This window comes from Malurus melanocephalus, unplaced genomic scaffold, assembly GCF_030028575.1.
Source record: "Malurus melanocephalus ecotype Western Australia unplaced genomic scaffold, MMel_1.1 scaffold_583, whole genome shotgun sequence".
NCBI classification, from domain to species: Eukaryota; Metazoa; Chordata; class Aves; order Passeriformes; family Maluridae; genus Malurus; species Malurus melanocephalus.
Window position 1 is genome coordinate 150,760 of NW_026623815.1, and position 27,655 is coordinate 178,414.

Here is a 27,655-nt window from a genome sequence, read left to right on the forward strand (position 1 = left end):
AAGTTAGATACATCCAAAATGCAACAATTACACATCTGACAATTCACAAAGTGTAATTTACTAGGACGTATCCTAAGAATTTAGGAACAACCAGTCAGGAGAAAATCTGACCAATTTCAGCAATTGATTATTTACACATTCAAAACAAAGCCTCTCTTAAGCTAAACCTCCAGGCAAACGGCCTGAAAGGTTTCTTCAGGAAGAAAGACCAGAATGATTCACACCTATGCAGCATTAACAGCCCTTGATCCCAAAYGCTGAGAACTCCTCAGCTTTGTCTTAGAGCTACAGGCATCCCTCRACTTCTCCGACCCTGAAGTGATTTAGTTGTGCCCCCATGTGCATAGAAAGGTTGAGTGTTTAAGTGGTCACTACGATAAAACCCCATTTAATCTGGTCTTTAAGTCACTAAAATTCTTCTTCCTTACAACTTCCAGCTCGTCTCCAATGCCATTTAAACCRGCACTTCCCGGAGATGGGCCCTTGAACCCACTGGGCCTGGCCAGACTAAATTCATTAGAGACTGGTTAAAAATAATCTTTTAAAGACCATTTAGACAAGGCTTACATTTCTACACTTCCCTGATGGGCCACCTAAGAAAACAAAAAAGTCACAGCTACTAATTCATCCCTCCTGTCAACCCTTGGCCACACAGAACTAGTTATATACTGGGTAGAAACTACTACAAAATTCCCTGCAAATCAGCTGCCTTCCAGCTGAGGCTATGGCTCCTATGCATCGGGTGCTTGAGGAGGTTTGGTTCGTTTTTGTTTTTGTTTTTCTCTTAAAAAAAAAAGTTCTCACTGGAAAAATACCGAAGTCCTCACTTTTAGGCTAATTTTGATTGCATGTTCAATTGGTTTTTTTTAACCGTCAAGAACCGCTCCCCGGAACGAGTCTCGTACAGAAAGAGCAGTCAACCGAGTGCAACTTCTGACTGTGCCACGTCCTTCCCGGGAGTTCTCTCTAACCTGGCTACGGATTTGGTGGAGCCTCCAGGTTTCTTGCCTACCTTACTCTCCACGTTCACGTCTCAAACTGCGTCAGCAGGGCCCGCACCTCGGGCGTGAGCTGCTTGGCAGCCTTGGCTGCCTCAGTGACGGCCTTGCGGTACAGACCCTTTCTCTTCTTATTAAAGCGCAACTGGAAGCTTTCTAAAAAAGGGGAGAGCTGTGCAAGAGCAAGGAAAGACGTGGTGGTGGAGCCGAACCACGAGATCCGAGCCTCCTGGCGCACCAGCAGCCCGGTATCCTTGCGGCTCACAGTTATGGTAAGGATACGGGCCGGCCACCAAGGGAAGCCATAAATCTTGGCCCAAACAATGTCCCCTACACATACGGTCCTGCCATCTGGTGTGACACATTTAGAGACGTTTTTGGAAAAGACTTCTGTTTTCAAGGAATTACTGAGCTTTTTCTCTTCCTTCGAAGAGGAGGAGGAGGAGGAGGAGGAGGAGGAAGGTGCATGCATGCTGCCTGGAGGAAAATCAAAGCTTTCGGTAGAGCTACACTCAGAGTTGGTGGATTTCAAATCATCTGTGCTATCACTACTACAAACTGATGCACTGGAAGAGTCAGATTTCTTTTGATTAAGGGTCATGTAAACCGTTATATTGCTTTTGCTGCCTCTCTTGCCCAGTGTCTGCTGTTCATCCTGATCAACAGTTACATGCACTTCACTCGTGTCCTGAACCTCACTGCCGGCCTCTTCGGGGCCTTCTGAGGGGCTCTGGGTTTCTGAAGGGGCCTCACCTGCTGAGCGGGTGGAGGAGCAGCGAGACTGGGGCTTAGTTGCCATCTTGCCACTCCGTATTTTCTCAAGTCCTGTCTTGAGGGAAGAGTCATTCTCTTCGTTGCGGTACCGCTGCGGCTTCAGGCGCAATCGGGGCGGGAGGGACCCTGAGCTGGTGTTCTGGAGACGCCGCGTGAAGTGGACCTTTGAATGTGCATTTTTGGAAGAGGAGGTTGCACTCTGCTTCTTTTGTGCCTTTTCTTTGGCCATTTTCAAGACTTCCCGAGCTTTCGCATGATCCATGTTTTTGCTCTGGAGAACTTTTTTTGTGTTTAACTGCGCTTTTGATGTGTTTGCTTGTGCGGAAACTTTAACTACTCTGCTTCTGCCGTGGGCAATATTTGAAACCTTGACCACAGCGTTCCTTTTCTGGCTTTCATTTTGGCTTTTCCCATCCACCTTATGGTCAGTCTTAAGTTTTTTATTCACAGTAGTCACACTCTCGTTTCTTCTCTTTTTACTATCCTCGTATTTGGAAGAGTCACTTGCATTGCCACCTTTTTTGATCTCCTTTTTCTCTGCCACCACGCTGTTTTTGCACTTGTCACACAGCACCTGCCGGGGCCGTAGCTTGATGGCGTTCATGATGGAAGTGGGTTCCTCCCTGTACATTTTCCGCTTGGGCCGCTTGATTTTGCGGGGTGGAGGCTGAGGTATTGACTGGTTGTAGGTGTCCCTGATAAACAAAGGAGGAGGGTATGGCGCTCCCTCGTGAAAGAGAGGAGGTGGTTTGGAAGTCCAAAGGCTTTTGGCCATGCTGGGCTCTGATGGCTGCGTGAGCGAGGAGTCATCGGGGACGGCGGCGGCGGCCTCGCAYTTCACCTGCGCCTCCTCTTGGAATGGTTTGCTTTGGAGCTGCATGGCTTCAGGTTTGTCCTTGTACTCCCTTTTAGGAAATATGGTCACAGGGATTCCATGGGGGCCAAACCTGAAAGAGAGAGCCAAAAAAGATTCAATGTTTTGAGGGAATTTTGTTACRAAGCATTTGAAAACTTGTCTGTGTTAGGTAGCACTTGAAAATCATGAATCCCAGAGAAATTAAAGCTTCATATCCAGCCTTATGGGAAGCTTTGAAAATGCAGGACAACAAAATGAAGACAGCAGAGAACAAAAAATACACAACTTCACTTATTATCAGTTTCTCTCRTATCAACAAGATGCCCTGAAAATGTAACAAAAATATCCCCTAGCAGCAAAAGAATTAACTTAAGACTTCTATAAAATACTTGTAAACATATAAACTCACCCCGACAACTCCCCATCTACCCAACCTCTTTTTCCATACTAAGTCAATTTTATGTGAAGGCACAAAGGAACTTTTACAAAATACTTCCATTTTCAGCAGATGGAAGGATGAATGTTCCAGATTTAAGAGAGACAAATTCAGGCTGCCCAAATGCTTGCACTCACAGGGAGTGAGTGCCACCACTCTCCATCCACAAAAGCTCAGCACCTGATCCATCACAGCCCCAAACTCCCCGGCCCAGTTTGAATTTCTCCCAGCAAAACTCCCCTGGTTTCAGCTCAGTACAAAYCACTCCTCCCTGCTGTGTGAGCAATCAAGATTTGAGACTTTTCACTCCTTTTCTCCAGACTAGAACTGCTCTAGAACTACATCAGGAAAATGGAGAAATTCCCCAAGGTCTGTCCTCAGGTTTGTGTTCCACTGGGGCTGCTCAACAGCAACATCCCCTCAGCTGACTGAAGTTTATTTACTCTTTTTTTTCCAAGTGCCTGCATGTTGCCTTTATTTCTTTATAATATTTCTTTAAAACTGGATTTGAAAAACATCATCATACATGTTAGCAGATTCTTTACAGTGTCCCCAACAAAAGCCATCACTTGTTTGTCCTTTTGCTTATCACAAGCCTCCTTCYACATCTAAAGCTGTAATTGAAGGAAACAACACTCCAGGATTAAATCACCCACCCAGTTTGCATTTCAGCAGCTCACACAGGCATTTTTCCAGCGTATAGTCTGGCACTAAACCACAAGAACTCACTCATAACTAAGTTTTACATTCCCTAAAGTCCTACAAGTCCACCAAGTGTAAAAAAGTTGCTTTTCCACAAATACTTCTTCCATGAAGGATTGTGAGCAAGTTGCTCAATTCCAAATAAAGCTTTAAAATAAATCATCAGCTGACAATAATTGAATTAGCAATACTTTCAGTGTTACTTGCACCAAGACCTTCAGCTTCTAAGAGAAAACAYGATCCTATCTTTCACCGCCTGATAAAGATTAGAGGATTTGGGGAAAAGTTAATCTATGGTAAGAGCTGAAAACAAGACAGGGCAAGATCTCTGCTGTGCAAATTCCAATCCCTAAGAATAAAACAGGAGAACAGAGAGGAGTGGGACACAAACCCCACACAGACAAACATCCCTTACAACTCTTCCCAGTGCCTCAGGATCTGCACTTCCAGCCCCTCACAAGCCATTCCCAGAGCCCAGGGCCAAGCCCTTCTCCCAGAGGGTATTTCTGGGACTCTGGCAGGAAATGGAGCATAATTAGCTGTCACTAAGAAGAGGTGGATGAAGAGGACTGCAAGGGTTTCCAGAAGGATCCCATTCATGTATTTATTCTCATTTCTACCCAAGATGCAAACCTGCTGCAATAAGACACAAACCCAATCCASAGTGAATCCCTGAAGCCAGAGAACCCCTCACGAAAGGTACTACTTTAAAAATGAACCAGAATCTCCCAGCCTTGTTCTCCTACAAATTAATGAATGGAAAGGTAAAGAACATTCACAGATATTGTCTAGTGCCAGTTATGTGCAGCTCTGTTCCTGTAAATGATGTGTTAATACAAACCATACAATTACTAAYGACAGTCCACCTGCAGGACAAAATTGATTTGGTAAGCCAAGAGACTGAACATGATTTCCAGCAGCTCAGTGTATTGTGCCTTCCCTTGGCCTCACCCAACAGCAGACTGTRTCTATAAACAGTTTTTAGATTATCCATTTCCTCCTTGGCTAATCAAGTTCTCAGCAACTTGGAAGAAAGACACAGATAGAAAACAATGGCAGAAAAAAACTTGCAAATGAACCAGCAAAGGATACAGGAGAGAATGAACACAAAGAGCAGGGTAAGAAAAGAGGGATTCATTTTTCTAAAGAGAAGCAGCAGAATGAAGATGTGATCTTAAACCCCTTCAAGACAAGGCATGACACAGCATAATCAGTTCTGCAGCAAGCACAAGGATTTACTGCATCTACCAGAACTTCCAGCCTTATTTTCACACATCTGGTCGGTGCACCTCAGAAATCAATACTTCTCATCCAACCAGCGTAATTTTTGTCACACCAACTGCAAGGCAGAACTAGTTAGCTGGGTTAGTAGTTCAACAGAAAAGCTGCAAAAGCATTTGGATGATCTGCTGCAGAGATGGAGGAGGACTCAAAGGCCACTACAGAAAAAAAAGTTAAAAATCTCCAAGGCTCACAGCTCAGCTGTATCCTGACATTTACTGATCCCCCAGTCAGTCACTGGCTGGCACTGGATCAGCTCTGAAGAGAAACCATTTCAGTTACCCCRCAGTGAGATTCCCAACAAGCTCCTTTTGTCACATGTTGCATGTTTAGGTTCTACAAGGAATTGCCTTGCCTTTATTGCAACAACAAAGTCATTTTTTAAACATATTGATCCCAAGTAAATCACCTGACCTCACAAGATTTCAAGAATAGGCTTTTCTGGATGGAAGTAAAGATACACTGCAGTTACTGTTTGCTTAAAATAAAACCCCCCTGGTGCCCAAGTTCCAGCTGCTGCCTGCACAGCCCATTCCAGACTCTGCAACACTTCCACCTCAGACCATCACACTCCAAGGAGTGGCAAGATTCATTGACAGGGGATCTAAAATTGAAGTGTGAGAAAAACCAAACTCAGAAATAGGTATTTCATCCTCAACYCAAGACCATTCTGGAAATCAGTGCACTGCTGCTTCCTAAGGAAATCAGAGCCACTTTTCCATGGTGCCAGCTCCTCTCCTGCCAAGGTGTCACAACACTTATTTGCCTTGAAAATGCACCTCTAAGAGAGATGGATGAGATCTGTTGTATAAAAYTCATCTCTCAGAGATTTTCCAAGTAACCAGGGCAATCTGCATGATCTGACCACACTTCTGCTGTAGATACCACTGCAATGCACAGATTCATTGGAGACATAAATAGCAACAGGATATCAGGACCTGTACTGAAATAAGAGACTGATCAATTCTGGCAGGGGAACTATTCACACYGAGAGGAGCTTTCAATTGACCTGGGTGTACAGAGACAAAACCAGGGTAAAAGCAGGGAGGCTTCATTTCCAGTTTGCCAGCTGCAAGTTAATTACTAGGCAGCCATGGCCTCCAAAAGYCAGTCTGGGTACCAAACCCAGAACTCTGTCATTTAAAGCCAGAGTTTTCTATTACAGACATTTAAACTTGAGTACTTAAAGGAAAGTAAAGCCACTCTTTTCAAATCCAAATCCTACAGCAGAATTACTACAATGAATGCTTATTACTGGTCCATTTGTATGCAAAACAGAACAGTTRAAGAGTATTTTTTAAGAAATAACCATGAGATAAGGAACAAATCCCATTTTAAGTGTATGTACATAAACATCTAAACAACACACCCTGGGGGCAGAGTGTTTCACATTACTACCTCAAGTTTTAAGTTCTCATTGTTAGCTTCCAATGGCTGCCTTCTCTATTAAAAAAAAAAAAGGAAGAGAAATGAAAAGCACCTCGCTCTACCAAAGGAGAGAAGCCACTGAGCAGGTTCAGAACTGTTTCCCMTTTGTCTGTGGACACACTGAACAAACATCAGCAAAGCACAGGGACTTCAAAGTGTTCAATCAAGTCTGTTGTAAACGGCTGATCAAAACTCATCTTCACCACCAAGGCAGTGCAGAAATCTCCTGTCACCTTTTCTGCACTGCTCTTGTACCCAAGATCATCCTTGGTGTTCTGCAAAACCCAGCACAAGCAAMAACCAAARCCATTTTYATTGCATGGGTGAAAGTTCCAAGGRTATAATAATATGCTGGAAGAACTATGGATATGTGTTCCATGCATCTAAACTGAGAGTTTGAATTATAACATCCCATGTAACACACAGTTAGATCAGAGCTATTYGAACACAAAGTTTTGCAGAACTCCTCAAAATAACTTGYATTGAAAACCCAGATTATGCAACAACCTATTTTTAATGAAGGACTTACTTGGTGTGATAAAACACAACATGGRATATATTGCTTTAATTGCAGGCACCTTCCTGAAAAAAGCATTCCCAGAAGCCAAACAATCAACTCCATGGTTTGTTCACCTCCAGCACATCTATAAAGCTGAAGGTGTGTTTAAACTGAAATCCCTTTTAATTTTTACATCTGTTGCCATTAATAGCCGTCAGTTGCATTTTAAAGCAGACACTTTGCTGATGTATTTGCAGTGATCTATTTTGAAGTATTACACTTGCAAAACTTTATTATTGAGATAAAATACCTTGAAAATATTCTTCAAGATCATCCATATGCCAGACCCAGSACACATGGAAGAGAATGATACCAGWGATTAATGGATGAATTYAAGTGTCAAGATGGCCGTAACAGAAGATGAAAATGAAAGTAAACTGAAAATTTCACTCCTGCCCTGTCTCTCAACACCTCAAGCAAAGTCAAGCAACCCTCAAAACCAGAACGAGCCATGCTGCTGGAAAATACAGAGAATTCCATAWGGAAGGACAGTTCAGCCATCAGCTGAACATCCCAGGCCAACACAGATCCCTGCAGGAAAGGAGAGCTGGAGGCCCAGTCCAGACCCAGTTCTAACTCYACCCTCCAAGTGAGGCTGATTTCAATAAAACCTCTGTCAGTCACAAGCAAAAGACACCTGAATTACTCTCTTAACCACACCCTCATCATACATGAGCTTCCCATATTCTGGGGGTAATCAAATAAATGTCAAAGAATGACAGAATTTCACCCAGCTCCTCTGAGCTCCTGAGAAACGCAAAAGAGAGCAGGTGATGAATGGGGACACCTTGGRAACTGAGGGGAAGTTTTAAAATAAAATAAACCAGAACACACAACCCTGAGTCACAGCCATTGCTGTTCAGAATGTGCATCACAGAACATCAGACCTCCTACAAAACCCAGTCCTTCCCAGACAAGGATGACCACACATTGTCCCTGGTTTTAAATGTAACAACAGTGAGGAAAATGCCACATTTTTTCAAGTGAGGMTTCTGCTGTTTCCTTCTCACATTATTCTTTTGCAGCAGAAGCTGAATCCACAAACTGGGAAAAGCACAGGATTCAAGAGTCACTGCTGCACCTGAAAATTGCTTTTGGGATTGTAAGAACTGCAAACTGCCTATAAAAGTTTATTTTCATCAAACAGCTCAGGCACACCTCGGTGCAGGAAGTCCTTCCTTATCTTCATTAACCAAAGCCCAATAAAGATATCATTTCAAACATATGTCTACTAGGAACCCACTGGACATCTTTTGGATAACTAACAAAGGTTTTTAGGTCACAAAACAACTTGTTGCTCTTTYTCCCTCAAGAACTATTACAAACAGACACAGGTCAGAAGAGAACTAGTTTAGAGAAAAAGGCAAGACACATGTCCTTCACATCTGCAGGATTAGAAGGAAAGTTTTAGTTAAATGATAAAGCAATAAAAAGGCCAAGTCCTGGCTGTTGGCAAAACAACGGAAGATAAATTTAATCCCCCTCCTCCCCTAATCTTTGGGAAGTAAAAAAAGACACCACACAGAAATAATTATCCTTTCTCCAGAAGAGCAAACTAAAACCACAACTTCTTAATCCTGTATTTTAAGATTTACAAATGCTACACTTCCCAGGTATTTCCTTCCCACCTGCTTCCTCCAGGTGCAGAGCAGGATTTACCCTGAGCCAGCAGCAAACAGGGAGTGAGCAATGCTGGATACAGGCAGCTTTAAACACCAAAGAACCAGGATGGGCTAGGCTGGAGGGACCTCAAAGCCCCTCCAGTGTCACCCCTGACAGGGCAGGGACACCTCCCACTGTCCCAGGGTGCTCCAAGCTTCACCCAGCCTGGCCTTGGGCACTGCCAGGGATCCAGGGGCAGCCACAGCTCCTCTGGGCACCCTGTGCCAGGGCCCCCCACCCTCCCAGGGAACAATTCCTGCCCAATATCCCACCTAAACCCCCTCTCTGCCAGTGTGACCCCATTCTCTATGTCCTGGCACTCCAATTCCTGACGAAGTTCCCTCTGCAGCCTCCCTGTAGCCCCTTCAGACCCTGGAAGGTGCTGTGAGGTTTCCACACACCCTTCTCCTCTCCAGGCTGACCATTCCCAGCTCTCCCAGCCCCTCCATAGGGAGGGTGCCCCAGTCACCTCAGCAATTTGGTGCCTCCTCTGGTCCTGCTCCAGCAGCTCCAGGTCCCTCCTGTGCTGGTCCCCAAGGCTGGAGGCAGGTGAGGTCTTACTGAGTGGGGCAGGATCCCCCCTTTTCCTGCTGCCCTTCCCACACTGTGGGATCAGCCCTGGATATGCAGAGTCCTTCCCCAGCCGTGTCTCTTCCCTGTGTCCCCATCACCCCCATCCACCCCAAGAACTCCCAGCAGAACCTGCCCCTTGTACCAGTAAAGCCCTTCAAAAGCAATGGCAGCAGCACTGATGAGCTTTAACAGCAGGAACACGTTCTTCATTCTGCAGTGAGCCTGCAAACCAAAGGGGACATGCTCCTCTCCAAATGATCATTTACTGTTTAACAAATGGATTTGGCACTCGGGACATGTGGGTTCCAATTTTCTGCTGATTCCAAAACTTCCTGGGCAGCAGGTACAGGGGACTGGCAATGGCAMAGGCAGGGCAATGCTTCCTTACCTCAAATCAATGGGAACAAAGTCCACTGAACACCCAGGGGCTGGTGGTATAAACTCCTAAATGGATATTCCATTTACAGGGGGTGGAGAGGGAGTCAGGCCCTTCACACAAATATCACTGACTTCATAGCAAAGTCACCAAAAATAAATGGAATGTCAGGGCATCCTCTCAACAAGAGAGCTAAGAAAAAACAGCCAAAAACCACTTTAAAATATCAAATATAGGAGAATGTTTTCACTTTTCTTTCCCTGTGAGTTTAAGTAATTCAGAACATGACTTGCAAAGACTAAAAGAGCCCAGTGAACAGGTTTTTAAAAGAGTCAAACTTGCTCTTCTTAGTACTGTATGGCAGTAGCACCTTCTCTGGGAGGGCAGGAAAGAGAAATTAAGATCCAAAAAGAAGCAGGAATTATTTCCTTCTCAGTATACAGTGAACACAGCATTAGCATGTGCATGAGGAACACAATCACTTTTGGAAGCTACCAAATGAGTAAATTCTAATACAAATTGCCACTTTTACTTAATAAGAACTGTCAGTCTTAAAATATTGATCCCTCTGGCATCAGGAAAGTTTGTGAGATTATTTCCATGCATTTGAATGAGTCGGATTTCAACAACCACCGATCTCCCATGCTGGAAATCCCAGTGTTGTCATGTAAATGCATGGAATTTAGGTGGTTTTCATTTAACCCTGCCCTTCTTTTCTTTTTCTTTTTGGTCCAGTGAAATTAACTTGCTACAAAAATTCCAGGGTCTTCCACAGATACAGAAGGAAGTTGATGAAAAATAATTGTGTTCTGCAAGTCCRGGCTCTGCTACACCAAACAAAAATAAACAGAAGGAAAAGCTGATCCCTAAACAATACCACCTGTTAGTCACCACTGAAGTGGCAAAACWGAACCGCTGGCCATGCATGTGACACCTTTTTCTGAAAATGCTTCCATTTCCTACAGGTACCAAGTTTTTGGACTATTTCTAGAGCTCGTTTTCCACTGCATTTCCTGCTCTGAGACACCTGATCAGAGTCCCCTGTTATCTACCAACATTTCSTTGTCACCAGCCAAATATCACACACCTTATGTCTCAAAACTCAAGCTCTCCTTGTCCAGACCCTCTGGAGAGCTTGGCCTCTAAAATTTCAATTTCCCCTCCTGGATTCCCATATAAAAGCAGCTCGGAAGGAATAAATGGTTCCACTGCAAAGAGAACATGGCAGGGACAGCCCCAGCAGTGCTGTATGGCTTTTGCACAGTTCCCACTGCACAGGTTTGTCCCAGGAGCTGTGCTGGGAACCAGGGAGGTGAAGATGCTTCCACCCAGGCCCAGGAGCAGCAGCCAGACTGCAAACTGAATTYTGCTGCMAAGGGCTGCRGATCTGATCATGCCAGAGGCTCCTYAGTGYACAWGAACCTGGGAAAACAYGGGATGTCTGTGACMTGGGTGTGTTTAGGAGGACAGGATCTCTTTCAGGAGGAAAGGAGAAGCTGGTTCTTTTTTGCACTCCTGGAWGCAGAGGCTTTGTCACCCTCCTGCCCAGAGCAACCATAGCATTCTGCTGGGACAACTTCAAACCTACAAAAGAATTCGTGTCACCCAGGATTATYCTTCATTTGTGTCTCCTCCTGCCCTGCTCTGAGATGCTGTTTCACCCTACAGGTGACTGGAGTTTTCCTTAGCATTTTACACCTCATCAGCTGGCAGACAGCAAACTTCATTCCATGTCATTATCCAAAACCTGGGGTTCTGTGTCAAACCCCAATCATGCAGTGAGGCCAGAAGTGCTGGTCCCCACAATTTCCTTTCAGGAAGCACTGACAATACTAATATTCCAGGAAATTATTAAACAACTACTRACAACATAAAGGGAGTGATAAAAGACATGTGTCTACACACAGCTTAAATTTGGGAGGGGGGAAGTGCTGCATATTTTGYATACCAATTATTTTAAATAACAATCTTGGTTAAATCTCACTTTTCTTTCAAGAACTTGCAGTCCTTACATGCCTAGAAAATAACCACCAARATGAATTTTCACCTGCAAACAGTAGTTAGATTGCTTATCAGATACGACGGTTTCTGGTGTCCCAAGACCTCTTTGCTATTTAAGAGCAGTGAAAACAAGCAAACCCCAAACCTCACTGTCTGGTACGTTATTAACTGGTAATCTCTCCGTCCAAAAGGGGGGACCACGAAACTTCACCATGAAGAACCATGAAACTTCACCCGTTCATTGCATACAAGGAGCAATCRGTACTATTTAATAACTGCACTTCAGGACTGCTAGCCTAGCTGRAAAACCATTACTCTGGGAAATAGTATGTACTGAAAAAGGTTACCAAGGCAATGGGAGCCCGAACGAACAGGGCAATCAGATCTCAGGRGCTGTTCTGTACAAAGCCGGCAATAAACGCCAAGCTCTGCTCGGGGGTTTCTCCCGGCACACAGAGATGCTGCTGCAGGCTCTGGGAATCCCGGCCAAGCCCAGAGGCTGTGCCCATGTGCTCGCCCCGCTCCCGGCTCTCCCGTTATCCCATTCCGCCCTGCCCACCCCCGGCTGGAAGGGTCGAGGAAGAGGAGGAGGATGCCCGGGAGCTGCTGCTCCGCTCCTCGGGAAGAACGCGGGGGCAGGAGCCGCTTGTCCCGGGGCGGACCGGGGCCAAGGAGGGGCTGGGATGGAATGGGAAGGGATGGGAAGGGATGGGAAGAGAAGCTGCCGAGCCCACGAGGGTCCCGGCGCGACCGCCCTCATCCCGCCCTCAGCGGCTCCGGGAGCGCTCCCGGGCTCGGCGCTGGGTGGGGGCTCGGGCTCGGCTCCCCCCGAGCTCTCACCTTTTCGAGAGGTCCATGAGGACCCCGGAAAAAAGCTTCTCTCCCAGCCGGAACGAGACCACCAGGGCGTCCTCGATGATGTGGTCCAGGGTGACCCGCACCTCGGAGCCGGGCAGCAGCGCCGGCGCCTCCGCCTCCCCTCCACCCGGGGCCACGGGCACCGCCGGCTCGGGCTCCACCGCGGCGGCGGCGGCAGCATCCGGCTCCTCCTCCTCCGGCCGGGGCGGCTCCTCCCCGGGCCCCGCGGAGCCCCCGGCAGCCGGCGGGCAGGGCTGCGGCGGCTCCCGGGCCGGCTCGGGCGGCGGGCAGGGCTGCGGCGGCTCCGAGCAGCCCGGGCTGGGCACTGCGCGGGGCTCGGCCCGCGGCGATTCCACTCCCGGGCTGCGCGGCGGCGGCGGCGGCTCCTCCGTCCTTCCCGCGTCCGGCTCGCGAGTCCCGCCGGGGCTCCGGGCGCGCTGCACCGGCGGCGGCTCCTCGGCCTTGCCGCCGTCGGCCTCCTCGCCATCCGGCACCGCCGATTCTACGGCCTCGCTGACGGCGGGCAGAGGGTCCGCGCCGGCCTCGCTGCCCGGGATCGGCTCCATCTCGGGCTCGGCCTCGCCCGCCCCGCCGTCCCCCGGCACCGCCGCAGTCGCCGCCGCCTCCGCAGCCATGGCCGCCATTTTCTCCGCCGCCTCCCTCCAGCAGCGGGAGCGACGGCCACGGCCCGCGGGGAGGGAGGGCCCGCCCCCCGCGCCCGCAGRCGGCGCTCTATTGGCGAGCGCGCCGCAATGCTGCGTTCCTATTGGRCAGTGCACCTGTCCATCAAACCCCGCGGGAACTTCTCGTTGGCCAACGAGGGCTTCATTCAGTGCAGGGCCGGGACGGGGAAGAGTGGGCGTGGCTTCTCCCTTTATGGGCCCCTACGGATGGGAGGGGCGGGGCCTGTGTTGCTGCTCCGCCTTCTGATTGGTGGAGGGAGGCGCCGCTCCCGAGGGAGGCCGGTGATTGGCGGCGCCAAGTGTCTGTTGCGGGGCGGGAAGCGGGGGCCGGGAGCGCGGGGGAAGATGGCGAGGGCGGGACCGTGGCCATGAGGGCATGGGTCGCCTCTCACGGGGATCAGGTCGCTCCTCAGGGTGGTCAGGTCGCCCCTCATGAGGATGAAGACGCTCCCCGAGGGGGCACAGCCCAGCACTGCTTTCTGCGTTGTACATTGCAGGCGAGGGAGCTGCTGGTCCCCGTGCCGGAGGGGCACTGAGGGGGTGACACTGAGGAGAGGGAAGATCACAGAATCCCAGAATGTCCTGAGCTAGCAGGGACCCATAGGATCATCCAGCTCCTGGCCCTGCCCAGACCCCCCCAAAAACACCACCCTGTGCATCCCTGGCAGCGCTGTCCCAACGCTCCTGGAGCTCTGGCAGCCTCGGGGCCGGGACCATTCCCTGGGGAGCCTGGGCAGTGTCGGCATCCTCTGGGGAAAGAAGAACCTTTCCCTGATCTTCAACCTAAACTTCCCCTCACACAGTTCCAGCCATTCCCTCGGTCCCTGGTCAGAGATCCGTGTCCGATCCTCCTGTTCCCCTCACCAGATGTGGGGGAGGCAGATGGCCCAGGTACCTTTTCTGAGGTAMAAAACACTTTCAAGTGTTAAACAACATGAATTAGGCACATCGGGTAAAGGCGGAAAATGCAGTGTCCGAAGGGGAGAAAAGAAATTAATCTTTTCCTCCCTCTAGACCGGGTTGGTCCAAGCCCGGTCCAGCCCGGCCTCGGACACTCCCAGGGATGGGGCGGCCGCTCGGTGATTCTGCACCTCCAAAGTTTTACAGACACTTGCACTCAGAAGTTTGCAAAAGCCAATTTCCAGCCACCTTTCAGGCAGGGAGGCCAGATGGCTGCAAAGCAGAGAGGCTTTATCTCGTGAGGATATTTTTGTAGCGCTCTGTTTGCGTTCAGGACGCTCGGCCCCGGTTCCTTTCCCTGTGGGTGCTGAGCACAGAACCGGCCCTAGATTCCTACAAGAAATTCCCAACCAACAGAAACTAAACCTACTCAGCCCTGGAGCTCATGGGACACTCAGATGCAACAACTCAGCCGGCTCTTTGTTATGTTAAGCTCAGACTTATGTGAAGGATGGGCATAAAATGGAAGATTTCCTCTTGCAAGTCTCCCGCTGGAACKCACCTTTTCAGCAGGTGTTGCTTGTGGAAGACAGTGGCCATTGAAATGTAAATTGTTGGGGTTTACATCCCCTGGAGCAGACAGCAGTTCCTCAGCTCCAGAGGGAGCAGAGTGGGAGTATGGCTTGTTCTCTGCTTCAYTGCAGTAACAGCAGATTATGTGCTTGACCCTGCAGAGGGATCAAAATAAACCATAAAAGGCTCCTTTGAATGCTGAAAGGTGCTGTGTGTTTTTAAAAAGAGGTAAATAAGGACATTTATATACCAAAATAATGCCCCACAGAAATACCACACCATAGGTAACCCTTCCATTCAACCACACCAACACAGGCATATGGATGCAGGATGGAACTCGTAAATTTAACCAAAAAGCCCTCACTATATATTTTTTTTTTCCATCCGAAATTCCTTTGATCACCATTTAATTTCTATTTATTTCAAATCTAACCTGTAATCTCCTTAAGACAGGATTTGTCTTACAGTGGCTGGGCTGCATAGTGGCTGGCATAGTTGGAGGGTTTTTTTCTATCCTGGAACCTTTAGAAACTGCCAAACTAAAACTAATTAAGTTAATGAAACAGATTGCACTACCACATTCTGTAAATTAAAACAAGTCTCTCTGTGTTCAGCAAGTGGCAGGAAGGACAGAAGTGGAGAGAAGAAACTATAAATTACAGGAAGGAATTGAGACAATTGGAGGGAATAAAACAATTTAAATGAAGGCAGGAAAAATGCCAAGCTCCATCAAGATGTGTTGCAGTAAATTTTTGGGGGGCAGTGGAGGAAGCTTTGGATGGAGAGAGTGAGGGGATGTGAGGAAGCAGCAGATCTGCCTGGAGCTGTGTGCATGGCACCCATGGGAGAGGAATTGTTTGTGTGGGCAAACTGGGAACTGAGAGAGATCTGGAACACAGGAATCTTTAAACTCAGCATTGGTGATATTGATTTGTTCAGTAATGAAACTCCACTCTGGGAGTGAACAGACCCAGCACGTCTGAGTGCTTCAGGTAATAAGTACTGGGGTGGGGGAATGGAGTTTTTAGATGTTGGACAGTGGGAACATCACTCTCTGGGCATCATGTTCCCTGGCARTGCACTGCCACGGAGGAGCCAGCACATGGTGCAAGGCTTTAGGGAGCAATATTCACAAATGGAGAGTAATCGGGGTTACAGTAAAGCTAAATCCGTGACTGCAGCTTCCCTCAGCCTCCTGGGAGTGAGGCTGTGCTAGCAGGCTCCAGGAGCTGCCCCTGGGAATGCCAGGGACTGCAATTTGTGGTGCTGCTGGGATCCAGAGCAGTGGGAGATGTCCGAGTTCCCTGTGCTGTCCTTGCCGCAGCTGCTCTGTCTCAGAGTGGGCTCTGAAGGGGTGTGTGGGTTTGTAGGGACACTTGGCAGCGTCTTAGTGGGACAGCAGATCCCTCTCCTAATGTCTGCACTGGGGTGGAGGWGCTTTAGGGAGGAGGTTCTCAGTGTGAAGTTCCAACAGCCCCTCTGAGGCTTTGGGAGCCCCCACACTCCAAGGTGAGGTTTGTATGGTCACTGCAGCTCTTGTGGCTCTCTGTGCTGCAGGAGCACAGAGCTCTGCTCTCCTGCTGCATCTGAGCTCAGTGACAGTGGCTTCCTGTGCCTGCCACAGTGACTGTGGCTTCCTGTGCCCCTGGGCAAGGCCACCAAACCCTCCCAGAGTCAGGTTTGGTGTTCACAGCTTTACACAGCACTAATAAATCCACCAGTCAGCGTTTTCAAGGCATGATCTGCTGGTGGGAAATGTTCAAGGCTTTCCAAGTTAAAAAGAAAAAGTGTAACCAATGAAAACCACTGTAYGTGAGCAATGCAGAGGGATCCAGGCAAATAAACTGAAAGGAAAACTGGGTCTTGATTGTGGCCTGTAAATTTTCTGGTCCTGTAACAGGTTAGGAAAGTAATGCTCTTACAACAATTAATTATATTTAAGCTGGACTGAAATTTGTAAGTGAATTATTGCAGAAAATTGGTTTGGGGTGAGAACATCAACTGTCCTTCCTGTAATGCTGGTAACTGATTGCTGTAGCCATATGAACACCGAGCACATTTGGTTGGGTTTAGAAAGGATTTGGGAAAGGATTGGGAAACCTCACTGCAGGCACATGTGCCCCAGGAGTCTGTCCTGCAATCTGAAAAGTCAATTCTGTGCTACATTTCTTGTGAACAAGARATGAAGTCAATGACTGGGGCTTTACCTAATGTCCAAATGGAGATTGAAATGGATTTCCATAGTTGGGATTCCTTTTTAAAATATGGTAATTTTGAGCCCTTGGGGTGAAGGACTGGCATTGTCTCACTGCTGCCATCTCACACCTTGTAACTGTGAAGAAATGGAGTGTGAAGGTACTTCCTGTCTTATCTTGTGATCTGACTGCTTTCTGCTGCCTTCTGAGGCCTGTGCAGCTGCAGGTGCTGGTGGCATCCAWGCTGGATCTCCATGGATTTTTCCATTCAGATTAAATGGGCATCATCACTGGAGCCAGGACAGACTCGGAGGCCAAACTCAACTGTACGTAAGGCAGCATGGTAATTAATTTAGAATTTCTCATAGAAGTCTTCTTACAGAAGTCTCTTTAGCCATAAATATGTCAGAGCCACTTATTTTTTTTTGTTCTCTGTAGTGTTTCTGAGGTTATTCTACATCTGCAGCCAAGCTCTTGTTCACATCAAGAACATCCAACTGGTGAGGTGTGGCTTTTCCTCACCTGTGCTCCCTCAAGATGAATCTAATTTCAAATAAGAATAACAGGAAGAGTAAAACACCTTAATTAAAGAAGTGGCAATCCTACACAGTCTGTTCTCATTGAGGTTTGGTGCTGACAGAGCTCAAGGAGACAGGACAATAGAGGAAATGGCATTGACTGGTAATCATTTGGATCCTTTGTGCTTCTGAGCTGAAGAAGCAGCTGCCAACTGCCTGTGACACTGTGTCCTTCTCTTTGGCACTTATTTGGAGCCTCAGCTTTGCTGGCTGYGGAAAATGGACAATAACATTTCATCCACACAAGTGTGATGTGGTTTAATTACAGTGAAGGTTTAAAAACAACTTGGGGATGAAGTGTTGTGTAAGTGTTAAATGTTATCCTTGACAATGAAACAGGGACCAGAAAATTGGTCTTTCAGATGCATCTAGTTATTCCATTAATTACAAATTATTTTCTCTCCTTAAATGAGGAGTTATTGAGACATTCAGCTTTCTTGCTAATTGTTTGACTTAACCAATTGGATGGATTTCAGTGAATTGTCTGGTGGAGACAAATGTGTTTTCCAGCTAGACATTGTCTGACATGCAACAATGAGATATGGACTGCTGCAGATCAGAGCCAAGCACTGCAGGTGGTCATCAAAAGAGAACAAATTTGTAGTGGRATGTTCCAGGGAGATTTCAGAAGTGCCTCTAAAAGGCTGTCCCTCCCGAAGCCAGCTTGCCTTCATGATTTACCTGAGTAAAACCAAGTAACTCCTGTCTCTCCTCCTTGTCTGCTTTTCCACGTCACTCAGAACTGGGAGGTTTTGTACCTGGATCTACCTTGGGGTTCAGAGTCTGTGATGGAGACACGGCAGAGTCGGGACTGCACACTCACATGGGTCCCTCTGCTCTCTTGTGATGCTTTGGAAGCTGTTCCAAAGGCAGGGGTGGGGCRTAAATGACAATGCAGGCAAGTTTTTTTTAAGTCGTGCTTAAAAAGGCCAAGCAAAAGTATTGAAAGCTCAGCCTTGCCGTGCAGTTTGGTTTTCAGGCAAAACCCAACCAAACCAACCCAAAAAATAAATCCCAGCTTGTCYTGAGTCTGCAGCTCTCCTGGGAGGGGTGGGAGCAAAGCCACCCTGAGCTGGGAGCTTCCCATCCCACAGGATCACATCTCTATAAGGATATTCAGAGTAATAATCATTTCTGGTGTAATCCCACTGATGTTTTAATCCAATCCCACCGAGGATGAGTCTGTCTCTGTGCTGGCTGCAAACACACACACAAAAGCACCAAGAGCAGTTGCAGAGGTCATGGCCCATTTGTGTATGCAAATGTCCCTGTGCCTGACCTGCACATTTCAGCTCTTTATCAACTGCTCTATTCTCTATCTAAAATTAGAATAAAAACTTGCAGTTAGCAATTTTCAATGCCAGACTTCTTTTTCCCTGACTTTTTTGGGGTAACATTTTGCTGGATGATTGGTTCTCATCCCTTCTTTGTCTGTTTCATTTTGGTCTCTATCTTTCCACAGAGTTCCCTTTTATCCACCCTGTTACTTCCTCAGGCCTCATCTGACGTGCTCAGTTTACCAAGTCAAGAAGTGCTGTCATCACAGGCAAGAATTTTCAGCTCTTCTGATTTTGAAAGCAGACGTTGGACTGTGTGTGTCCCTGTCTGCTTCATGCATTTTTGAATTCTTGATAAAAATAATGAAGGGACCCTAGCAATGAATACAAATGACAAGTTTATTATTACTTGAAAATATCCCAGGGACTGAGGGGAAATATGTAAGGAAATAAACTTCCAGATTTCTCCCACTTTGTGTTTYACCTTTTGTTCTCTTACAGACGTTTTTTCTTGTCATTGTCTCATGTTCTGGTTTCTTCTGGACTTTCAGTTGTGGAACCTGTTGTGCMAAGTGTGTTTCAAGCAATAAGTGCATCCCTGTATTTTATGATAGGCATCTTCTCTTACCCTTCCATAATCTAATTCMGAGCAGGATCAATTCATGGAGTCTCCAGGCTGAGCCTGAATTCCTGTCAGAGCTCATCAGCAAATCCCAGYATGATCCTTTGCAATTCACTTCCTTTGGCAAAGTCAGGTTGGTTTTTAATTTCCCTTCCCAGGTAATCTTGTGACTTTTGAGCACCGTTTGCAAGAGGCTTGCACATCAAGAGAAAGAATCCTTCACACCTTCCTTGCTCTGTTACCTGTCCAGGATTGTCAATGGTTGGGAGATTGAGAGACTGTCTTTAACTCAAGCCATGGAAAAAACCATTCCATCATCTCCAGACCAAAACAGGCTGTGGCTCTGATACTGGAATCAATAAACCACTGGGATTTGTGATGGCAGGGYGAGTGATTGGCAGCTGCTCCACAAACCCACGGCAGAGATGATTGACAGGAGAGATTTGATAAGGACACGTGGTGATCTGTGCAAAAAGACGGAAAATGTTAATTGTCCAAGAGCTTTGGGGAATGTAGAGTTGGGGTGATGCAGTCAGAATGGGAACTCTAAAAAATCCTTTTCCTTGGTCCTGTCACAGACAAGTCCCTAAAGTGACAAATGCCAGGTATGAGAACATCTCTGTCAGGTGTCATTCAGCTGTGACTTCTGCACATCTGTCCAGCAGCAGCTCTAAAGGCAAAGATGGATGTAATTAGCACCCATCCTGATGATTTGCAAAGCATTGTTTACGCTTTTGACTGCATTCCCTTGGGTCAGGGGTTGGATCCTGCCTTTGACCTTTCTAGAACTGGCCCAGTTAAACTCTCCCTACTCAGCCCTCAGTAAAAATAAAAATACTGTGAGCCTGTGATGGCTGTTTCACCACCCTTGGAGGAAATGTGTTGGTGTAACCACAGTGCATTTCTCCACATTGCCCTAATCTAATTGCCCGTGTGGGGGTTATCACAGAGCAGAGCCCAAGCTGCAGTGCCCAGGATGTGCTGCTGGGGCTGGATAATGCTTTATTTTAAACAGTTCTTTCCCCACTGCAGCTGAAACCACCTTGCTGAGCAGCACAAACTGCTGGGAGAAGATACCTCTGCCAGTCCAAATTTATTTCTGTYCCCTGGAACAATTGGTTAGAGGTGTGTGGTGTTTCTCTTGGTAGTAGGCAAGGTTAGGCTTCCAAAACATTGAGAAATGTTCTAAAAAACATGCATTTTCCAGGCATAGTTCATACTAGTTTAGAAAATACAGAAATGAAACCACAACAGAGGTCTTAATGCTGTAAAGGAAAGGCCCAGTAAAGACTGCTCTGTTGTACGATTACAGACTTCCTCTAGGCTCAGCCTAACTTCTGGAATGAAAAGGGACAGAAAACTGTTAGCAAAACAAATGAACTGTACCATGTGATTGTATTTGTWCAGGGAAAAGACTGCTGTTTGCAAGCAATCTGCTCTCCCCAGAGGGTTCATCCCTCATGTTTTGGAGGTCTGCACTCTGGATAATTCATATCAGRCCCCCACTGGCACAGGCAATCGCTTCGATGGCAGTGGCAGTTGGATGTTTACTGAGTGCTCCACTCTTGTTCTTGTATTTCAGTCTAGGACATATCTGGGATGCTCTGTTTGTTCTGCTTTGGCACCCCTTGGAATGACAGAAATGTTCTGAAATCTGGGATTTCATGCTGCACCTGTCAATTAAATTCCCTTGGTGATTCACACAATGCGAGGTGAGAGACTGGATCCCAAAAGAATTACSAGGATCGAAACAAGTTATCCCTTAATGAGAATGGAGAAGTCTCAGTCAGGATTCTGCAGAAAAGCAGCCAGACATCTTCCCAGTGCAGGAGGGAACCGAGGAGAAAATCTCTTGTCCTCTCYAAGATGAGGAATGAAAGATGTAAAAATCAGTGCTGTTTAAAATGTGGTAAATGGAATAGAATCAGTCATCACAAAGCATCCTCTGCACTCGTCTGTGCTTGCAGGCACAGAACAGACTTGGCAACTGTCTCCTGCATGAAAYAGGAAAGCTTTAAATGCTTGTGTAAGCTCTTCAAACAAAATAGCACTTTGCAGTTCAAAACACTGTTCTCTAGGACTTTGTAACTGGGGAGTGTGAAACTGTTTCTYTGGGTTTTCACCGTGGGTTCATATCCCTGTGAGTGGGGTTTGGAAATCTTTATCTCTGTGGTACAGGGAATTTTTTGTCATTGCAAAGGGTTTTCCTCTAGGGTATAAATTTAATATAAAAGGGATTCATACTACTCATGATATTTTCCCTTCAGAATCAAATCAATTTGGCTGGTGGATGCAGCTTGGACCAGTGACAGCCCAGATAAATCCTCTTCTGCCGGCAGACTGGAGGCAGGAATACTTTGTCACATCAGTAGTTACAATTTGACTTTAGTTTTGCTTTTTCTCCACCAAGCTCAATTTGATTCAATTTCTAAAGTCACCCAGGGTGAGTCAGATGTGGTCAGGCCAAAGGAAGTTCTTGAATCATTCCCAAACGAGGGAAAACATGAGTCAGTTCCAAGCACATGGAGACATAAAGCACCACAGATCTTTCCATGGTTCAGTGGGAGAGAAGGTGAGGCCAGGCTGGAGATRTTGGATTTCAGGGCTCGGAGTCAGCAGGACTGGGAGCTGTGGAGGTGCTGAGGCTGTGACATGTTTTCCACAGGGAGGACACAGTTCCTGGCGTTCATTAGCATTCCTGCTGCAGCTGGATCAGCCTGGGTGCACAGATTGCAATTAATGCCTGCGCTTCCCCCAGAGTCCTGGGCAAATCTGTGCTCCTGGCAGGAGCAGGGAGCAGTCAGTGCTCAGCACCAGGGGAAAACCCAGGAAACAGCAGAACCTGATCCACAGTGACACAGCAAAAGTCCTGTTCAAATGTGCTTTGCTTTTGCTGTTCATCAGCACAGGCCAAACGAGGTGCAYTGCTGAGTCAAGGGGAGCTGTTTCTGTGCAGGGCAGGCCCTGGGAGTGGGGTTACAAAATCAGGTGAAAATTCCTGATATAAAGGCAGGAGCTCAAAGGTAATYTTAATTTACAGTCAGGAATGTACCAAGGCAAATCCGTTTCTTTGAGCTCCTTTCTCCTGATTCGTGGCCCATTGCTGCTGCCTCATTACCCCCCTGGCCTTTGGTGGGGCAGTAAATCTGGAGGCCTAATGGTGCACAGGCCCCTTGGAGGACAGCCCTGGCTTTTCAAATATTCATTTCTATGCGGATCAGGGATGTCCCAGTCTGGCTGTAATCAGGGGAAGAGGGAAGGAGACAAATAATCACTGAACATGAGTGTTTGGGGAGCAATTCCTGTCAAAAAAACAATCAGCAGTGGAGGTGGATGCGAGCCGGCCTTGCAGCCCCAAGCACAAGGAGTGATGTGAGCTGCTTTGATCCCCATAATACTCTAATTGCTTCTTCCCTCAGCCCCAGCCAGCTGCTTCCCCGGCTGGGCTGGAATGCCTGTTGTTCTCTGGGAGCAGGGAAATGCTGGGCTGGGGSAGCTGCCCTGTGCAGACCCTGCTGCAGGAGCACCAGCCCTGACCCGGGCCTGACCTGCAGGGACAGGGCACCGAGCACAGAGTCCTGCAGGGCACCTCAGTTCCTGGTGTTTTCTTGTTTCTCCAGTTTGTCCAGTTGTGGCAGGGATTGCATGGTCTGGAGCTGCAGAACAGCTGTTTCCAGCCCAAAACCTGGGTTATTCCAGGTGGAACAGACCTCGGTGCTAGGAAGGCAGTTTGCAGCAAGTTCCCAGCCCTGGGGAGTTGAGCTGATCCCAAACTCATCTCACCCAGCTTAATGAGCAGTCAGCAGGAGCCATGGTCCCACTAATCCTGCTTTAAATGGGAGTTAGAGCAGGGGTGGGGTTCCACATCTCCACAGTCATTTCTTGTGCCATCCAGACCTCCTCAAAGTGTCCTGGGGAAAATGRTTTTAACCAGGCTGCTGTGTGCTGGCACAGGAACCTGGGGCTCRGGGGAACGGAGGTGTCAGCTCCCAGAACACCACCCCGTGCTCAGTCCTGGGTTCTGTTCACAGGCACAGCTCCAGGCTTGGCTTTTCTTTATATTATCAGGACAACTGCACGAGCAAGGGCGTGTCCATCCCTCCACCCTCACTGGGTAAACTCTACRTTTTCCCTTGAACAGGGATATTTAAACATTCATATGATAATGAAGGAAAAAAACCCAACCATACAACATTTATATAAACTCATATCTGGCCCTGTGTGAAAAAATGATGCAGAGGCCACAGAACTGCAGGGCTGGCTCAGCCAGGCAGTGTCACAGAGAGCTCTTGCTCTTTAATTTTTTATTTGGATCCTRGCTGTATGTAGGTCACAATGACTTAAAAGAGCAGGCACTGACCAGACAAAACCAAACCTCTCAGAACAAAGCCATTGTTGCAAGAGGAGGATTTTTTTCTCAAGCAAGACCCTAAATTAGCACTGAAGGATTTCAGTGTTGCCTGTGTCTCTCTCCATTGGGATTCCCATTCCCAGGATGGGCAGAGCTGCAGCCCCGTGTGCTCTGCTGGGCTGGCTCCTGCTTGGAAGTGCAGGAGGGGCCACGGAGCTGCTCCCTGACCCCCTGTGCTGTGCTGACCCCATGGAATCAATCCTGGCTGTGTCCCCCTTCCTCAGGAACAGAGGAGGGATGGGAAGCCTCTCCCTGCAGTTCCCATCCATGGGTTTTCCTGCTTTTTCCCAGCCCTTAACCACAGGGGCTGGGCTGGACAAACCTCTGCTGCTGCTGCCACCAATGATGCTGGAGCATCATTCCATGGCCAATCCCCACTGCAGGGATTCATTCCCTGCTTCCCTGCAGGTAATCCTCCTTCATGCAGGGACACACAGCCCAAACACCTTCCCTGAGCTGCTTTCCAGCWCTGAGGGGAGGGAGAGCAGCTCCTGGTTTGGCCCTGGCTCAGCCTTTTCCCAGCAGAGAACAGCAGGGAGCACCCACAACCTGCAGGGCTTTATTTTGGGAGAGGAGTGGGAGGCAGCCAAAAGTTGGGGCTCAGAAGATCCCAACGATCTGGCCAAAGAGTCATAGTGACCCCTGGCCTGCAAACAATGCTGGGTGGTAACAGTTCAGATAAAAATCCCCCAAACCCAGGGTATGAACAGGCCCCGAGTACAAATCACTGGTAGAAAAGCTCTGTAGAAATGCAGCTTGATGCGTTTGAGAGAACAAAAAAACAACAGATTCCCCTTTAGCTTCAAAATCCATACTGTGCACCCAGACTTTGCATCAGGGGSTTGRAAATGGAACATCTTCAGGGTCYTTCCAACCCAAATCAGTCTGTGATCYTGTGATCCTGYCATTCTGAATTTTGTAACTATGACACAAAGCCCATTCTGACGCAGGGAGAGCTGAAGTGTTTTGTTTCCTTCACCTCTCGTGCCTTTCAGGACCTGCAGCAAGGTCCTGGAGCTGCAGCTTTGCCCTGGATTCCCGGGTGAGGGTTCAGCAGCACGGAGCTGGCACTGGATGGTGCTGTGGCACAGGTGAGCTCCCCTGGCTGCCACACAAACCCACTGCTCCTGGAACCACCAGGGGAGCACAGGGAAAGCTCTGCCCACCACAATCCGGTGCTAATCCTGATCCACATTCTTTTCAAACAGCAAATTTTGCAAGAGCATTTTCTGCCCAAGGAACCAGAATTCTGGGAAGCTGGCTCCTACCCAGTCACTGAACTGAGTATCCAGGCTTTTAAGCACCCTGAGAGTGAGTGAACTGTGTTACCTATCTGAACTTGTGAAAAATGCAAGTTTAGGTTAAAAAATCAAGTTTTAAAAAATTCCAGATCACARAATATTCTGAGTTGGAAAGGTCCCACAAGGATTATCAAGTCCAGCTCTTCAGTGAATGGCCCGTACAGGAACTGRACCCACAAGCCTGGTGTTCTCAGCACCCTGCTCTGAACAACTGAGCCAATCTGTCACTTTTTAGAGGGTTTTTTTTTTTGCCCCTGATACTTTCCCACTATTTAGGAGGGAAACAGCTGTTGTTGGGTWCTCTGGGGTAAAGGAACTCTTAAGCAAAAGATCAGATTTTGAAGTGTTTTCAAGATTTTTCTTCTGATTCTGGAAGGAATCTCTAAGAGAAATGTGGTTTATTCCAGGTTTGAGAAAATCACAGCTGTTACCAACCCAGTCTCCTTTTCCCACTTTTCCATCAATGTTGTTTGATTAATGAGAGCCAACTTAGTGCTGAGCAATTCAGGGATAAATACAACTGCAGAAGAGGGACACCAGATGTGATAAAAGCAGTTCCTGGAACAAGGAGATGCAAAGATCTGCTCGGTTTGGAGGTGGGGAAGGAATGGCATRTGAAATGTGTGTATTTTCTCTGCCACAGAAGTGTATTTTCTTCTCCTGATAAATGTATCCAAGGCAATATAAACAATTTCAAAGAGCTGAAAGTATGCAGCGAGATGTTGCTGTAAATCACACACATCAAAGCAGAGCTRAGGCCCAGAAGTGTTTTTCTGTGCAAAGAAAACTGGCTTTTCTTGTATTTCAGTGAAAGAAATGGATCCTTCTGTGCTCTTCATGTTTTCAAACTCTGTCCCTGCACACTTGACTTGGATCAATATTTTCAGTGGGGCATTTGCTAAAYATTGTACTGGCATAAGAAAAATTCACTCAAATATTGGTTTCTCCTGTCTGCCTTTGAGATGATTTCAGATCAAACCCTTCTTTGGTTGGTTCCTGGGGTGGTTTCTCCCCAGCTCCAGGCAGGGGCTGCTCTCCCTGAGCTGCAGGGGAAGGGAGAACGGGAAAGGCTTCAGAGGGTGACAGAGAGGAGGGGACCAGGAAATACCAAAATGTCAACTGCAAACCAGATGTGCCTTTAGAGAGAAAAAAGAGCAGTGCTTAAATGGAACATTCCCTTTGAGCTTCAGGAGCCAYAGCTGAGGGAATGCTCTGGAACAGGATTGCTCTGGAAGGGGGTGGGAAGCCACAGCCATGTGAGGAAAGGCTCCCAATGAGATTCCCTGGAGGGTAAGCTCCGTTTGGAGCTGTGTTATCTGATGTGTCAGCAAGGACAATCACACAGATTTTATCAAGTAATAAAATCTTTACAACCCAGCCCATGAACTGTGTAGATAAAGGGGGTGGCTTTGGGGTTTGGTCAGAAAAGTCCAGAAGARTTGCAATGATTCCTGCCTTTAGGGCTGTCAGTTATTAACTTTATTAGAACTTTATAGATTTCTATATATGAAATCCAAAGAGGGAGGATCTTTATCTTGGTTTTTTTTTGACCAGAAGACTGCAGATAAAGTTGAATTATATCTTCYTTTTTAGCAACCTTTTAAATATTGTCTGCATTAGAGTAAAACCATTGGAGTTCAAAATATTCCACAGTGGCTCTTAATCCAAAGATGATACTTCAAAGGAATCTGAGCAGTTTTGTGGGAGCCAAATTGAGAGCAGCCAAAATTAGTTTTCCTGYGGCTTTTCAGGATACACAAATCCAAACTGGCTTAACAAAATCCAAGTCTTCTGTTGTAGCTGTTCAATATCAAGATAGCTTCCCATTTCTGCTGTCCATCCCCATCCAGTTTCATTGGATGCCACTGGTAACATTTATTTAGGGTAACTATCTAAAGGGAAGAATCCTAAAGAAAGAAGGGCATTAACTCCCCAAGAAGTTGTGGAATCAGGTACATTTTCCCCAGGTTTAGTTTTCTGTCTCTCTAATTCCCAGCCCAGGCCTCAGCAGTGTCCCTGAGGTTCCACTCAGAGATCAGGGACACTGGTGGGATCCAAGCCCTTCCTATAGGAGCTCTGCCAGCCTGTGCAGCCTGAAYGGATMCTTTGGTTGTCTTGTTTTCTGGAAATTTCCTTTCTGGAGATCTAAACAGACTGAAGGCTCTCCTGATAGACCATTGTCACATGAAATAATCAAATTTTCTTTTTGTAAGTCCGCAAAAGTACTGAAATTTTTGGAAGATGTGTGCCTTCCTCCCCTGCAGGGGTTTGTGTCTCTGAATGTCTGGTGAGATCCTGTTTTTCCTGGTTTTCTTAGGCAGATCCATGGAGCAGGGACTGCGTCACCTGTGCAGTTTGGCAGGTGCGTTTCTGTGCAATAGTTGAGCTCTGTCCAAGCTGTTCAATMGTTCAGCCCCATCCCGGTGATGAATTCTCTGCTGTTTAGGGCTGGAGAGCGCCAACACCTCGGACCAGACGGGCACTTAACAAGGCCGAGTGTAACAGGACTCCCCTGGAATTACCCAGCACATTAACACCGAATGAGCTCATCCTGAATTCATTAGCAATGATTACTCTGAGTACCAGAGGAATTAATAATCATTAGTATTTC

General features: G+C 47.3%; 1 protein-coding gene across 7 annotated transcripts in view; it reads right to left on the reverse strand.

Moving 5' to 3' along the window:
• PWWP2A (PWWP domain containing 2A) overlaps positions 1 to 13,201 on the reverse strand; it is a 30,967-nt gene extending 17,766 nt beyond the window's left edge. For 3 of the 7 annotated variants that reach the window (XR_008966420.1, XM_057382749.1, XM_057382747.1), the window contains exons 1-2: positions 12,487 to 13,197; positions 1,752 to 2,719 (exon numbers count right to left, since the gene is read on the reverse strand). Coding sequence is in view for 5 of the 7 variants with exons in the window: in XM_057382749.1 (XP_057238732.1) it covers positions 1,752 to 2,719; positions 12,487 to 13,148 (1,630 nt within the window). In the remaining 2 variants the exon portion in view is untranslated. Of the gene's footprint in view, positions 1 to 1,012; positions 2,720 to 12,486 lie in introns of all 7 variants that reach the window. The other 4 variants (XR_008966419.1, XM_057382745.1, XM_057382746.1 and 1 more) reach the window with 2 other exon arrangements.
• Positions 13,202 to 27,655: the final 14,454 nt, after the last annotated feature.